The 15158-nt window shown below is 42.8% G+C and overlaps 1 protein-coding gene across 1 annotated transcript in view; it reads left to right on the top strand.

The window, feature by feature from the left end:
• The first annotated feature begins 1501 nt into the window (after positions 1 to 1501).
• The window catches only part of TPH2 (tryptophan hydroxylase 2), a 50866-nt gene continuing 37209 nt past the window's right edge, over positions 1502 to 15158 (top strand). The window contains exons 1-5 of the mRNA XM_039704055.1: positions 1502 to 1726; positions 4664 to 4816; positions 6585 to 6768; positions 6876 to 6976; positions 9822 to 9889. Coding sequence (XP_039559989.1) covers positions 1622 to 1726; positions 4664 to 4816; positions 6585 to 6768; positions 6876 to 6976; positions 9822 to 9889 — 611 coding nt within the window. The 5' untranslated portion in view covers positions 1502 to 1621. The remainder of the gene's footprint in view (positions 1727 to 4663; positions 4817 to 6584; positions 6769 to 6875; positions 6977 to 9821; positions 9890 to 15158) is intronic.

Consider the following 15158-nt stretch of genomic DNA (forward strand, 5'->3'; position numbering starts at 1 on the left):
TCTCTCTGTGGGACACATGGGCAGACAGCATGGTTAAAACAGCTGAAGCACTGGAGTCCTCCTACCTGTTATTAACACCTGCTGACACAATGCACCTTCGCTTGTTTTGCATCCAGGAGTCATGCTGAAGAGTTCTGAGGGAGAAAACCTTTGCTGTGCTCTGGTTACTGCACGGAGGTGCAACAATAACAAGGCTCCAGGGCAGTGGGGTCATTGACTTGTGATTCCCCAGCTGCAGAGCCAGGATCTAACACTAGATAAAATCCTGCTCTGTCTTGCCTGTAGGTGGAAAGGCAGCCCAGTCATATTTGGTTCTGTCACCGGAGCATGCAGAAAGTGCTAAGCAACCTCCCTCATAAATTGTTCAACTGCAGGAGCCGTGCCTATGTATCTCATGCACAGCAGATAGGAATATCAAAGTCCAAAGACACCAGCTTGCTTTCCTGTCATCAAAAGTAATGAGAAAACAGGACAGGGAACATCTCTTGATAACTCAGGATATGAGACTGAGCTAATAATATGGGTGCAGCCAGCTGTTGCATTCAGCTAGTTTGCCCCTCTTTTGGGACGCTCAGGGCAAGGTGCTTTTGAAAGGGAAGCAGTAACTTTCCCCTGCCTGGTGTGTTGGAACAGAGAAAACGGAGTGCGTATTTGAGGGAAACTGACATAGCACTCCCAATTCAGGTGTGCTGTTCAGTGCTGCATGCTGTAAGGTAACCTACGTATTCAAAGGATGTTGTGGAGAGGTTTTGGACGGTGAAAGAAGTGAGGAGGAGCTGGGATGGCAGGTGACGGTGGCACGTCACAAAATGAATGTTACAATGAAAGAGAAGTTAGAAATTCTAAATTTCACAAGTAAATTAGGGAAATGGGGTTCCTTTAACCCTGCGGCCAAGTTATTGTTTCAGCAGTTGCCTTCTGCTCACTTAAATGGGGAGAGATGGATTTGTACACCAAAGCATTTCTCGCTATCTCTGCACAACTCCTCTGTGCTGAAGCTCCGCTCCTGCCGTGCTGTCCCCGCACTCTCGAGCCTGTTGCTGCCGGGGCCGTGAGCCGGGCCGGGCCGGGCCTTGGTGCCGCGGCGGGGGCAGAGGCCGGCCCGGCCGTGCCGCTCCGGAGCGCAGGGCCCGCGGCAGGCGCAGGTGTGAGGGGAGGGGGAAGGAGCCGCCCGGAACAGCCCCAGGGCGGGTGGGGACAGCGGGACCTGCCCGGGGCTGCTGCCGGCGTGAGGCGGCGGGACCGCTCCCCGCGCTGCGCTGTCCCGTCCCGCCCCGGCCGCTGAGGTGAGCGGGGACCGTGGGCGTCCGCCTGCCGGCGGCGAAGGAGCCGCCCGGAGCAGCCCCAGGGCGGGTGGGGACAGCGGCTCCGCAGCGGGACCTGCCCGGGGCTGCTGCCGGCGTGAGGCGGCGGGACCGCTCCCCGCGCTGCGCTGTCCCGTCCCGCCCCGGCCGCTGAGGTGAGCGGGGACCGTGGGCGTCCGCCTGCCGGCGGCTCTCGTCACCCGGAGACGGGTGTCCTCTAATCGTGTTTCCATCAGCCCCGGCGGGGGCGTATAAAGGCAGCGGGCGCGGGCGAGGCGGGCAGAGCGCGGCGCTGCCCCCCGCCCGCCGCCGGCCCCATGCAGCCCGCCATGATGATGTTCTCCAGCAAGTACTGGGCGCGCCGGGGCTTCTCGCTGGACTCGGCGCTGCCGGAGGAGCGCCCCGCCGCCGGCAGCCTCACCGTAAGTGCCGGGGCCGGGGCGGGCAGGGCGGGCGCCGGGGGTCGGGATCCGCCGGGGCCCGCTGCCAGGAGCCCTGCGTCCCCCTTGCTCCTCGCTTCGCGGTCAGGCCAGCAGTGTCTCGGCAGCGGCAGGGGCCGGTGAAACTAACTTTGCTGTCGAATCGGTCCCCGTTCAGAACGCTGTCTTAAAAGTGTCATAAATAACAGAAAAAGTTGCATGAGCGATACAAGCCTTACTGCAGAAATGAACCGTATTGCTACGGGAGTAATAGCAAAAAGCATCGGGTGCAGCTCAGGTGGTTTTGACTGCTTGGATTTAAAGCCCTTGGTTAGTCCAGCGGGCTGTGCACATCAGCAGAGACTGCCTTTTCAGGGCGCTCCTGAGGCTCGGGGCACGATACACGGAGCATTTTTGGCAAGACGCGAATGCCGTGCAGCCGCTCTGCGCGGGGGCCGGGGCATCTGCCGCTGGGTTCCCGGGGCATCTGCCGCTGGGTTCCCGGGGCATCTGCCGCTGGGTTCCCGGGGCATCTGCCGCTGGGTTCCCGGCTTCTGCCGACGGGCAGGGCTGCAAGGACACGTGGGAACACCGTGCCAGGCGACTGTTGGGAAAGAGAAAGGCTGTCAGGAGATAGAAATGGTCCTCTGTAAGATGATGACATGGGTGCAACAGGTGCTTGGGTGGTTTCAAGTGTGGGACAAACTTCTGTATGCTAACAGGTGTGTGTGACTAAATAAGGCATCCTGCTCTGAATACATGAAATATTTAGGATTATGAAGACTGTGACTCCTATAAAATTTTGTAAGAGATGAAGATTTTTATCAGTTGGGTAAAACCAGCAGAGTACATGGGTTTGTACCACTTTTGAATTGGCCTACTGGCTTTATAGTAAAATGTGGAGTATCCCTGTTTCTACATGTTCAGCTTCTATTGAAAGTATTGAATTAAATGAAATAAATTTGTTTTATTGTCTTTATATTTGAGTTACTTTCTTCACTGTGTTCTGCTGTAAATTATTTCTGTTCCTGAGGACTTCCACTTGCTCCAGATAATTAATTTTCATTAGGAAAGTTGGTCTGTTAGGCATTGTTTAATTATGAAGTGTACTAATGAACGTGGCTAATAAAATTCGAGTTCATCCTCTTCTACTGGGTTCATAACAAATACGTGTTCATTTTAGTTTTCAAATGCTTGAGAGGGTCTTTCAGTCATCACTTTGGTTAATGCTCTCTTGAGAATATTAGGGAATGTGTGACAGGCTTGGAGAGTGCCGATTGTTCTTGTTTTCCAGAGGAAGTGACAGTACTGGGATTCTTGAACGCTTGGTTGATTCCATGTTCATGTGTACAAAGCTTCTAGAAAGCAGCACACACGGAAAAACCACAGATGCTGGAAAAGCAGCACCTTTGTCACTTCATCTAGAGGTTGTGTGTTTGATGTATGTGAAAAGGACTTATCCAAATCCTAGATATTACTGAAGTTAAAACAAAAGTGACCTCCCCCAAAACTATCCCTGGGCAAGCTTCCTACCATATCAGGTAGGAGCAGACTCATATAAGCTCAATTGCTAAAAAATTAACATGTGTGATACCATTCATATATGGTTCTGCAAAGAAATTGGCTTTCCAGATTGTTTCCTTGTTTTCTAATAAATGATGAGAAAAGACCACAGGGACTTCTTAGCATGTCCCATACCTGGTTTAAATGTGGCTGATTTCACCTGTGCCATTTAAAGAGTGTTAAAAGAGCTGTTTAAAAAGCTGAATTGTCAGGTTACTTTCTGTAAGCTGCTTTAGAATTTACTGAAGTACAATTTAATCCATTTGAAACATTGAAATAGTATATGTTTTCAATGTATATCTGCATATTTTTATGGATTATAAGAAAGCAGTTAGCATCTCACTGGAGACTTAATTTCTCCAGGAGTAACAGCCTAAGTATCGAAAAATGCAGGCTGCTTTTTGAAAATCATGGTCAATGTTATAAAAATTGTCTATAAAGGCTGTAATGTTGGAATTTCAACAAGATTTAAGCTGATAAAATAACACCTTTTTGGAAAATGACTGAATTTTCATTTAAAACTGTCTTGGACTCACAGATTCTGAGAAGAATGTAAGAAGGGCCAAGGATGGTGCAATTTTTTGTATTTTTTGAGTTCCTCAGCTAACTCATCTTCTGCGGAGTGTAAAGTTTTTCAAAATGAGAACAATCAGCCATTGGAATAATCTCCTGAGAGAAGCAGTGGATCCCCCAGCACTGGACAATTATAAGATTTGGTGTGACAAGGGTCATCTTGTCTAGACCATGCTTTTGCCAAGAAAAGTTGGACCAGATAATCCTGGAGGTTACTTCCAACTTGGTAGTCTGTGTTGCAGTCTAAGCATTTCTGTTATCATTTGTATAATCAACAGAGGTTTTGTTTTCTCAGGAAGAATTGCATTACGTGATAACATTAACTGTACTGTGACAGAGAACATAAAGTTTTGGCTTTAAATGTAACAATGGTCAATAGAAAAATACAGACCAGTGTACATCTTCATAAATTGACTGGTACAGGTTAGGATAGCATCCCTGTGATTTTGCAGCAATATTCAGGTTTCAGTAACTGATTTTCAGGTTTTACCAGTAATTTAGACTGTCTCCATTTGCTTCACATTTACTTCTAATGATAGCATTGCCCAAATAATGCCATCATATATGTATCCCATTTATGCTTTTCCTTAGGCTTTTAAAATTTTTTTGTATGGCCTCTTACACAATCTTCTCTAGCAGCTCCCTTTAACATGTGATTCTGATTTCAGGTAAACACATGACCTTTTCTTTTAAATTAAGCTAGGATGAGTTCTTTTCAGCTATTTTCTAACAAAAATTTCTCTTGCGGGAAATTTCTCTTGCCCCTTTTCATCTGAGATGATCGTGTTTTTTATCTGTTTGTAGCTAAACAGATCGAGTTCTGGGAAAAATGAGGAGAAGAAAGGGAATAAGGGAAATGGGAAAAATGAATCTGCATCTGAAGGTGGAAAGACAGCTGTGGTGTTTTCCTTGAAGAATGAAGTTGGTGGATTAGTGAAAGCTCTCAGACTCTTCCAGGTAACGCTTACAGATCATTTATGCTGGCTGGACTGAGGACAGCTTCTGAGGTCAGGCTCTTTGTTGGTATCAGTCTAATGGACCGTGGCAGGAGGAATAGAGTGCAGCTACACTCGCTCTGCAGAACTGAGTAAAAGTATCTTAACATTTTATGGACCATTGAACAAAGCATTTTGGGCTTGTGAAGGGTTTTCTGAAATAAAATTTGACAGTGATGCTGATGTTCACATGGTTCACTTTAGGTTTCTGATGTGATTCTCAACACTAAATTAGATTTGAAGTTGTCTGTGCAGGCCACAATGAAAGGAGACACTTTCAGAGAGCAGTTGGGAATCTAACACAATCAGGTGATGTTGGTGGTAGCCTTGATGATCTTGAAATTAGAGATACCTTTAAGTCTTTGCAGGGTCAGGGTTTTAAGTGTCTAACTGGGGTGTAAATTGAGAGGTATTGGTTCCACATAGATCTCTGTGCAATCAGTGCTTGTCAGTGAGACTCCTGGTCAGAATGCTTGGAGGCGTGTCTGAGGGTCATTAAAGCAGCATGATAAAAGTCTTAAGTTGTTCAGTCTGTGCAGCAAAGAGAAGGTTAGGAGGTGGTTTGGAGCCTACCTCTCTGGCCAAACCATCAGAGGTATGTAAGTGGGATCACTGGGCGTTACCAGCCCTCATTCATAGTAGCTGGCTCTGGGAACAGATTCCCAAGGCTGGTGTAGATTAGACACACAGATTCTCCAGCCAAGAAAAAGAGGTGAGTTAGACCACAGGAGGGAGCCTGCCAGGAAGCAGGGTGTTTGACAAAAAGAGGGGAAACCTAAGTGAGTGAACAGAAGTTGCAGTAGGAGTTGTGTTTTCAATGCAGCTGTTCTCTAAGGGTTAAGTGTCCAAGTGCAGCTCTGGCTAAAATGCTGGTATGGGTTCATACCTAAAATTCTGGATTTAAACATCTGCTGCCCCTTCTTGGGAATAGGCATAGAACTCACTCACTCTGGTGCCTTAAAATGTGTCTGGAATATGTAGCAGGGATATCAGGTCAGCCACAACACATTATGATTATCTGTCTCTGTATGATACCCTTGGCAGACCAGTAGTTGTGGTGGGAGAGAGACCCATGAGAAAGTTTTCATACTAGAAGTATTTACACTGTGATGTTTGTTGCATGATTTGTATTTGATGGGGACATTGAAATAGAGAATAAATTGAGTTAGATTTTATTATATTGCTATTAACACTTCATGTTATTGATAATTGCACAGTAGATAGGTAAGGATTGATACATGTTTATTCTCATAAAAATATTTTCTTCCTCACGTAGTAAGGTACATCAAGTAATATATTTAATAACATCTGTTTAAAGAAGCACACTGTATTGCATTTAATTTAACATTATTATGATGCAAATTTCCAATTAAAATTGCATTGGAATTTAATATTTATAGAAAAGATAAATATAAAACTACATTAAATTAAAAAAGTGTTATACTGTCCTCTGTAAGAGATTGATTTGTAGATAAAATGAAATTGTTACTTGGCTTTCTTCATTAAAAATAATAATTTTGTTTTTGCTTTCCATGTAAGATTTTTTTTGTTCTTGGTATTTAGTATGTGTTACTAACTAATCCTGTAAATAGAAAAAGGGAGTACTTTCAATAAAAAGGCCTTTTAATAACCGGAAAAACTTTCCTGAGGAATGTGCCACCAGTATTGCTCTTCTAGCATTGCTCTTCTGTGTATGTCTATATTTCATCTGGTATTTTGTGACTTTACAGGAAAAACACGTGAGTATGGTTCATATTGAATCACGAAAATCAAAGAGAAGGAATTCAGAGGTGGAAATTTTTGTGGACTGTGACTGCAGTAAGAAAGAATTTAATGAATTGATCCAGTTGCTCAAGTTTCAAACTAATATAGTATCTCTCAATCCACCGGAAAACATCTGGACTGATGAAGAAGGCAAGGCTGTTTTTGTATCCCTTGGTTTAGACACTGACAGATGTTTACACAGGTATCTCCATGATCTTACACTCCAGTGCATTAAATTTGCATTCTGTCTCCTACAGATCTCGATTGTGTCCCTTGGTTCCCCAGGAAGATCTCTGAGTTAGACAAATGCTCTCAGAGAGTTTTGATGTATGGATCTGAGCTGGATGCTGATCACCCCGTAAGTGTAACAGAAAATTGTCCTGTAGATGATTTGTTGGGGTATTTGCCAGTCCAATAGAAGGCATATTGGCTGATGATTGTTTTCAGAAGATGAGGACTGGTTTCTCTTTGGTGGTTTCAGTGAATTAATTTTCCTTTTCTGTAGAAAGATACACAAAATTCAGGTCCTCCACTAAACTTATTCATTTTTTAGCAAGTATATCCCCTTTTGTACTGCTTGCACTTCAAAATAAAATGTAATTGGTTGATGGAAAGGTTTCAGACTTTAGATTAATATGACTTTCAGTTCTGCCAGAAGTAGCTCTTGGGTAAGAATTGCTATTGTCAATAGGTGTCAGAGAAGAAATAATTATAAAAGCATTATTTGGCACTCAGGAGATAATTACAAGATAAAACAGAGAAACATGTTCCTGTTTTTGATGAATACAACAAATGGGTCTCTCCATGTTTCTCAAAATCTCCTCATTTTGGTGGCAGGAGACAAGCCTGCATGCACAAGTGGTATCTGTAGTAGCGTCAAATGCTCAATGCAAAAGACAGAAAAAAAGGGGTTTGTTATTGTTTTATTTCTTTTTGCTAATGGCTATAAATGCTTAACCTCCAACTCTTTAATGGCAGATGATTGCAGGCATTTGTGTTAAAATGATTTCCCTTTCTATAAATCCAAGTTTCTACCTCTGAATGACTTGACTCAAAGATACTGGTGGTAGATAGTTACATTAATTCCTAAAATAGGCTGGATTAAACTGGTACTGTCAGAAATTTCCAGCTGAAAGGAAGCAGGCAGTGAACTAAATATCTGACCATAAGATTGTTTTGTAATAGAATCAGATTCAATTCTAGCTGTAGATGGTAGTTTCCTTTGGTTTTTGTTGCACATGTTTTGTGCTGTGGTGGGAGCTCAGGCACAGATTCTCACCCTTGTCACACAAGCCAGATAGACACCATCACAAAGATCCGTGGCAGCCCCACTGTCTCTGGTGTCACCTGCCCACATACCAGCCACAATCATCATCATCATTACCTTGCTTGGTTCTCAGCCTCCTCTATCATGTGGGAGCCCTTCTCATACTGAGGGCCCCTAGTCAGGGAGCACAATCCTGAATCCTCATTTCTGCCATGTACTTTTTGATGACAAACTAGGATTTAATTCACATTTTCTCTGAAAGGAAAGGCTGTTGATTATCGTCAACCATTTACCGTAATTCGGTTCAAACAGAGGTTGTAGAGACAGCTCATTCCAGCTTTGAATTTATGGCTCTGACAGGCCATTAGATGCTGTTTTATGTTCTGAGCAGGTACCTTTATTAAATACTTGAGCGCTCTGCTGATAATTTGCCTTCAGTTTTACAGAAAACAAAAAAAGACATTTGCATTATATGAATATATATTTTACACTTGGGAGGACTCTTACAAACACAATTTACACACCATTTGTTAGCCTATGCAGCCTGCTGGATGTTAGAAATGGGGTAAGCACCCTTAAATCTGTGACTGGCCTTTGAAAGGCCAGTTCAGTTGCCTGCCCTGTTCCTTAGCAGTGGCGTGTATGTGCCAGAGGACCAAAGAGAATTATCCTATTACAGAACCTGTAAGGATAGCACCACTTCAACAGCTTAGCCTTAACCCACTCTATAATGGTTAATGATTTCAGTCTCAGTTTCATTACAATGACAGGTTTTTAAGTCCCCTGTGCTGTCTTCCATCACTTTCCAAAGTGAATGGTGTTCAGCTGAGTAACTCAACATTTGCCTCAATAGGTAATAAGGAGACAAGGAGGCTCCCCCAGATTACAGCAACTTTTTGCAAGTCAAAGAAGCTTCTCTGTGTAGGAGTGTAGGTTTGAAGGCTTTCTGTAGGCCTGTGAAATCCTCCCGTACTCTGCCCCAGCAGCACAGCTTTGGTTATGGGACAGTAAAATGTCTCCTGAGTTTTATGGAAGCTCATACAAGTATTTCAAATCAAGCAATGTTATCTTTTAATTTGTTTCAGTGTTTTGCATGTCTATGTGAGCACTAAGGAAAAAAGACATTTTAATTTTCAGGGGGAATCTTAAATGCACTTTCTGGGCTACTAACTGGGTAACATAGATAACTCTTTAACCCTTTTTTATCTTCAAGAGGTTGGCAGTTCTACTTTGAAAATAGTTTACTCTTCTGGTAGTCCAAATCTGAAGTATCTTTATATTTTGTAGATATAGAAGAGATCTGTTCCAATTTTGAATACCTCAAAGAGCTGTAACTGGCCAGCATGTATGTGTTATACAACTCTTTTGCTCCTAATGTGGAAAAGGTGTGAGCCTACTGTAAACCATGAGGTAGAGCCCTTCCTTTGTAACTCAAACATCACCTGGGGCCTGATGTTTCAGTTCCTAATGAGTTGGTTAGGATGGCAACTGCTGAAAAAACTATCTTCAAAATGAATTGCATAGATTTTCTCTTTAGATGTTTGATTCTAGTGAAGAAAGATGTATAAAGAACAGGTAGATTGTTCTATGTGCCTGTGTCTAGATCTCAGTTCAGATCAAGGAAAACATGAGTGAGATGAAATGACAAGAAAAAAGTTTCACTTTTCAGCATCTTGGTTGAATGACTGTACTCATGCAAAAAGCTCTCTTGAAAGAACTCCTATGGAACTCTGGTGAATAAAAAAAAAGGAAAAAAATAGAAAAAAAAGAAAGAAAAGCAAAGAAAATCCTTATTCTCTACTGCAGTCCAGTAGAGAGTGCAAATCAAAATACAATGCAACTAAGTACTAAAGAAACACTTCAATGATTTATTTTATAATTCTTACAGCTAATTTTATGTCCTTATTGTAAATTACTCTCTTCTTCCTTGCTTAAGGGATTTAAAGACAATGTCTATCGACAGCGAAGAAAGTACTTTGTGGATGTTGCCATGAGCTATAAATAGTAAGTACTGGCATAATTCTTCACTGTGCTGCTGACTAGTTAGAATTCATGCTCTACTTAACTCTGTAGGATGAAGTTTAACAGTAGACAAAGTCATCCTTTAAACTTTGACTAGTTTAGTGTAGGCTATAAATTACAAACCTGATGCTTGGAATCCCGTTACAATTTTGATACAGCTACAGGCAAGTGAAGCATTTGAAAAGCAAACATTCTTTTAGCATTTTATTCACAGTTGCTTAAACTTTGGAAAATATTTTACAGATATTTGCATGCCTTACTGACAAACTGATGCACTACTGAATCACACATATCTAGCATTCCTACATAGTTGGAAGAGCTCACTAAACCTCAAAACTATTTTATTTTCATGCACATACTATACTGGGCTGAGGCCAATCACATGGGGTTCAACAAAGCAGGTGCCAGGTCCTGCACTTTGGTCTCAACCTGCAGTGCTGCAGGCTGGGAGAAAATTGGCTGGAAAGCTGTTCAGTGGAAAAGGGTCTGGAGGTGCTGGTCAGCAGCATCTGACCATGAGCCAGCAGTGTACCCAGGGGCCAAGAAGGCCAATGGCATCCTGGCCTTTATCAGAAATGGTGTGTTCAGCAGGAGCAGGGCAGTGATTCTCCCCATGTACTCAGCACTGGTGCAACCACACCTCGAGTCCTGTGTCCAGTTTTGGGCCCCTCACTGTAAAAAGGACATTGCGGTGCAGGAGCGTGTCCAGAGAATGGCAATAAAGATGGTGAAGGGGCTGGAACTCAGGTCTGATGAGGAGTGGCTGAGGGAGCTGTGGTTGTTTAGCCTGGAGAAAAGGAGGCTCAAGGAAGACCTTATTACTCTCTATAGCTGCCTGCAAGGAGGTTGTGTGAGGTGGGGGTTGGCCTCTTCTCTCACATAACAAGTGACAGGATGAGAAGAAATGGCATCAAGCTGCGCAAGGGTTTAGACTGGATATTAGGAAACTTTTTTATTGAAAGGCTGGTCGGGCAGTAGGCAGCCCAGGGAAGTGGTGGGATCACCAGCCTGGAAGTGTTCAAGAGGTCTTTGGATGTGGCACTTTGGGACAAGGTTTAGTGGTGAACATAGCAGTGTTGGGTTAACAGTTGAACTTGGTAATCTTAGAGGTCTTTTCCAACCTTAACAATTGTATCATTCTATGATTCTGTTGGATGCTGCAAAATGCCATTTATCGGTTTTGCCAATACAGCTCTAAATTTCTTAGAATTTAGTCAGTGCATTTCTATGTAGTTAGAGAAGCTGGTGGCTGCACACAAATACACTGAAAGTGTTTTCTCATTCTGTTTTTTTTTCCCCATTTCAAGTCAGTATTTTCAATTTGCTACAGTCTCTGGAAGTTAGGAAACTTGCTGTTCTACCTACAAACACCTACTGTGTTGCAATTTTCTTGTCACAGAAGCACTCAACTAGTTCTAATCCTACTTTAGGTTTTATTTGCAACAGGTTTAAACCCTCATTCTCAAGGGAAAGAACATATTAATTTCATGTTCTTTTCCATTTTCTTCTCTACACTTCTTCAGGTTTTTCATTTTTTCTCCTTTGAGATTTCTACCTACATGGTTTAAGAATATCAAACGTGTAAATTTTTTTTCCACTTATAGGAGGCACATCCTGTCAGGAATCAATCCTGTCAGGAATCAATCCTGCCAGGAATCAAGTCAAAACTGAATTTCAGAATGTTTTTCATTCTGCAGGAGGCTGGGGGGACAGATGGATTAAGTCTGTTTTGACCATATAATTCTGATTATATTTTTCCTCTACTGTTGTCCCAAGGCAGTCATTAAGCTATTACCAGTCTTACACACATGTAGGCACTAGTGTTTTTTGCCCTTTCTTTCTGCCCACAGTGGTATTTGTTTAGCTGGATGCTCACGACATCCATCCTGTACACTGAGCTGCTGCCTGCTGGGGCAGGTGTTTATTAGTAGAGAAGTTCTCTAGGCTGCCCAGGTAAGCCTTGGGTTTAGCCAGCTTTCAAATGTAAATTGAGATAGCTTTTTTTGTTAGAATGTTTGTTTAAAGCTGATTGATTTATTATCTTTCTTTTAGTCTAATGCTTGCAGTGAAGTCGGTGCTTCTTGTCATTTACTGCAGTGTGAAATGTCAAGTGGATACCTGTGGATGAGGGCAGGCTGTGTGTGCTCTTAGGCTCTTTCAATAAATGGGATAGTTCTCCATTTATCCATGATGGTGGCAGTAGTGCTGTGCATTTCACAGCTGCTAACTTGCTGGTAAGATCTTCCTTCCTTCTCCCTCTCAGCTGCCTAAGTGCTGGAAAGGCGATGCAGCTGGCTTACTAAGCAGTAGTTGGTCTTTTGCTTCAAAGTGTGGCCTTTTTCTCCACCCTGAAACCAGAAGAGAAACACCTTTTTGCAAAATAACAGAAAGTAATCCTGCCTATTTCCAGAAAATAAATCAAGGAAAGGGAAACCTTTTCCTTCTTTAGATTTTGAAGGCTTAAGAACATTTTTGCAGGCACATTACAAAAATTACACAATCCAAACCAAAGGTTATTTGAGGACCAGATCTTGTACTTCAGCAAAACTTCTCAAATGTACTCCTTCATTCCATTCTTCTTTTCAAGCCTTTAAAAGATTGCAAACTTGTCCTGTTATTATAAGCAGAAAGAAAAAAGAGGCTTCAAATACTCTTAGCCAGGCACCAGAAAACCTGGGAGTCCAGTGCTCAGGGCAGTTATCTGACATGTGGCAAAATCCCACTCATACTTCAGGTCTTCTGCACTGGTTATCTTTACCCCCAGGGACGTGCTCTATCTACTGGTCCGTACAGCCAGTCTGTCTCTGGGTATCCATGGAGAGACAGCTCAGAGAGACAACCTCAGTATCCTGTTGCAGCGCAGCCCAAGCCATGCTGAGGAAAGGCAAATCAGCTCAGGGAATGCTGTGCTGCTACAGCTGGGCTGTTTCTGCTACCCATGCTGAGGAGCTGAGTGTTACTACAGGTGTCTTGACACTACATCAAAGTCTCATCACACTCTCTTCTGTTGTCTAATGACTATTTACTTATTTCCAAAAAAAGAACAGCTCTTTTACAAGGGCTGCCCTCCTTGGGGTAAACATCTCTCAGTGTCTTCCAGGCAAGTGACTTTCCTAATCACTTACTGAGACTTGATATGTTTCTACTTTTCATTTTCCATTGTGAAAGAAACCAACAACCCACATTTGTTTCCTTAAAAAACCCCAGAGATCTAGCTGCAAGGAATTAGCTCCATAAAAAGTTGAGTTGAAAATCTCAGATCAGCATTTCCTTTATGAATTGCTACTGTTATATAGTGGTAGATGCTTTGCTTTGCTTGAGCATAAAGTGGTGTCTGTAATGAAGAGACAGAGAGAATAACATTACCAAGTGAACTTGAAGGAGCAGGTATTTGCTGGAGCTGGCTGTTAAAGGAAAAGACATGTTAATAGAGCACAGCAGTGAAGATCAGCTGTGTGAAATAAATGGACCAAAAAAGCCATAAAAAAACATCTTCCTCCCTCTCTCACTTAGCTTCTATCCTAAAGAGAGTGAAAATGCATTAATCTTGCTAATTAGTCCTTTGAGACTGATTAGGGTTTGAAAAAGTGTTGCGAAAATTAAATCTGTAGGAAACATACGATGTTTAAGAGGGAATTAATAATATGAGTTGATAGCTCATGACCATGGCAAAATGGAAAGACCCTATTTTAATAAGGAGAAATAAAAATTCAGATTAGGTTAGCTTGTAGAGTCATCTTAACCACAAGGAAACTGGCTATGCAGATTGGCCATTTCCATGATCTAATGAAATGTTTGAGTGCAAGGTGGGTCTTGCATGTTGAAATAAGAAGGTAAGAAATACGAAGTTTGCAGAGGTGAGGAAAAAATGCATAGATCCTCCCACAAGTCTGGCTGCCTTGATTCTCTCTTTAAAGAAAGCAGTATCATGATCAGCTGGAAATAAGATCAGCTCTCCTAAGCATGAAACCTATTAAGGAATTAATGTTCAGTGAACCTTACTTCAGTACTAATGAATTAATTGGAACAATAACTAAGTTATAAACCTTTTAGTGAGCAGTGAGCAAGCTTTAGATCCTTGATTGTGTTTATGCCTTTTTAGTGACAGGCTAAATAGAAACATGAGCTTTTCCAATGGGAAAACATCTTCCTCGTTGATATGCCAGTGCTGACCCATACTGGTAGTATCCATAGTAGAGGTCAGGCTTAAGGAGAAGGGATGAGGCTGGGTATTCCAGCAAATGCAAATGCATGGAGTAGCAACCTGCTTGTATCTGTCATGTACAGTACAATTCAGAATAGCTATGCTATCTTTTTCATGAGCTGGCAGGCAGCTTAAGGCTAATGAATTGTTAAGGGGGTTGACAGATACTAGACCTTTAGGACTGTCTCCCACTGCAGGATGGGCACAGACCCAGTGCAGCTTCTGTGGATGAGAAATACTTCACTAAACGTGTTGCAATTCTTGTCATGTCTGCAAAAGTGGCTGACAGGGAACTAGTGCATGTATTGGGTATTCAGCAGTCCCTACCAAGTACGAGCACCTCATACAAAGTTGCCTTTGACTGACAGATAACTGCCATGGATCAAAATCCTTTGATATCATGAAAGGCAAGGGGATTAAATGGTAAGTTTTCAATAAAGATGAGGGGACAACCACAATGAATGTAGGGCAGATGATCCTCTCTTGTGCATGTAGGGACTGCATAGCAGCAATCAAATGTGACATGAGGGCTTATTCCTTGTTACCTCGCACAGTGGAGACAGGATTATGAATTGAGCAGCAGCCGCCAGCAAAAGGCCAGCACTGCGCTTCTCTTGCTTCAGTGGAGCTGCCCGTGCCTGACATGCCTGTTCAGCTGCTGTCTGTGGTACTGGGAAGCTGCAGCACTGGGCTGGAGTGCCCACATTGCCAGCCCTGTGGCAGGAGAGCGAGAGATAAGGACTGATGGAGCGGAGGAGGATGCTGTGAATCCCTTTGCCAATCTGTACGTCGTTACAGTGTGGAAGAAGATGCCTGAGGAGAAGGCAGATTGCAGAGATTACACATTCTAGATTGTGAATATTAATTTCAGAGGAACATTATAACATTTCAAGGGGCAATTAATGATATGAGATGATGGCCCATGGCCATGTCATGGGACATACCTTACAGCTAAATACAAGGCAGTGCAAGTTGGAAGGATCTCTTAGCAATGTTCACACTGTTAGTCAGTTTTGAATTAACTGAAGCTACTCAAGGCAAATCTTG

This window comes from Passer montanus, unplaced genomic scaffold (assembly GCF_014805655.1).
Source record: "Passer montanus isolate IOZ18808 unplaced genomic scaffold, ASM1480565v1 scaffold17, whole genome shotgun sequence".
NCBI lineage: Eukaryota > Metazoa > Chordata > Aves > Passeriformes > Passeridae > Passer > Passer montanus.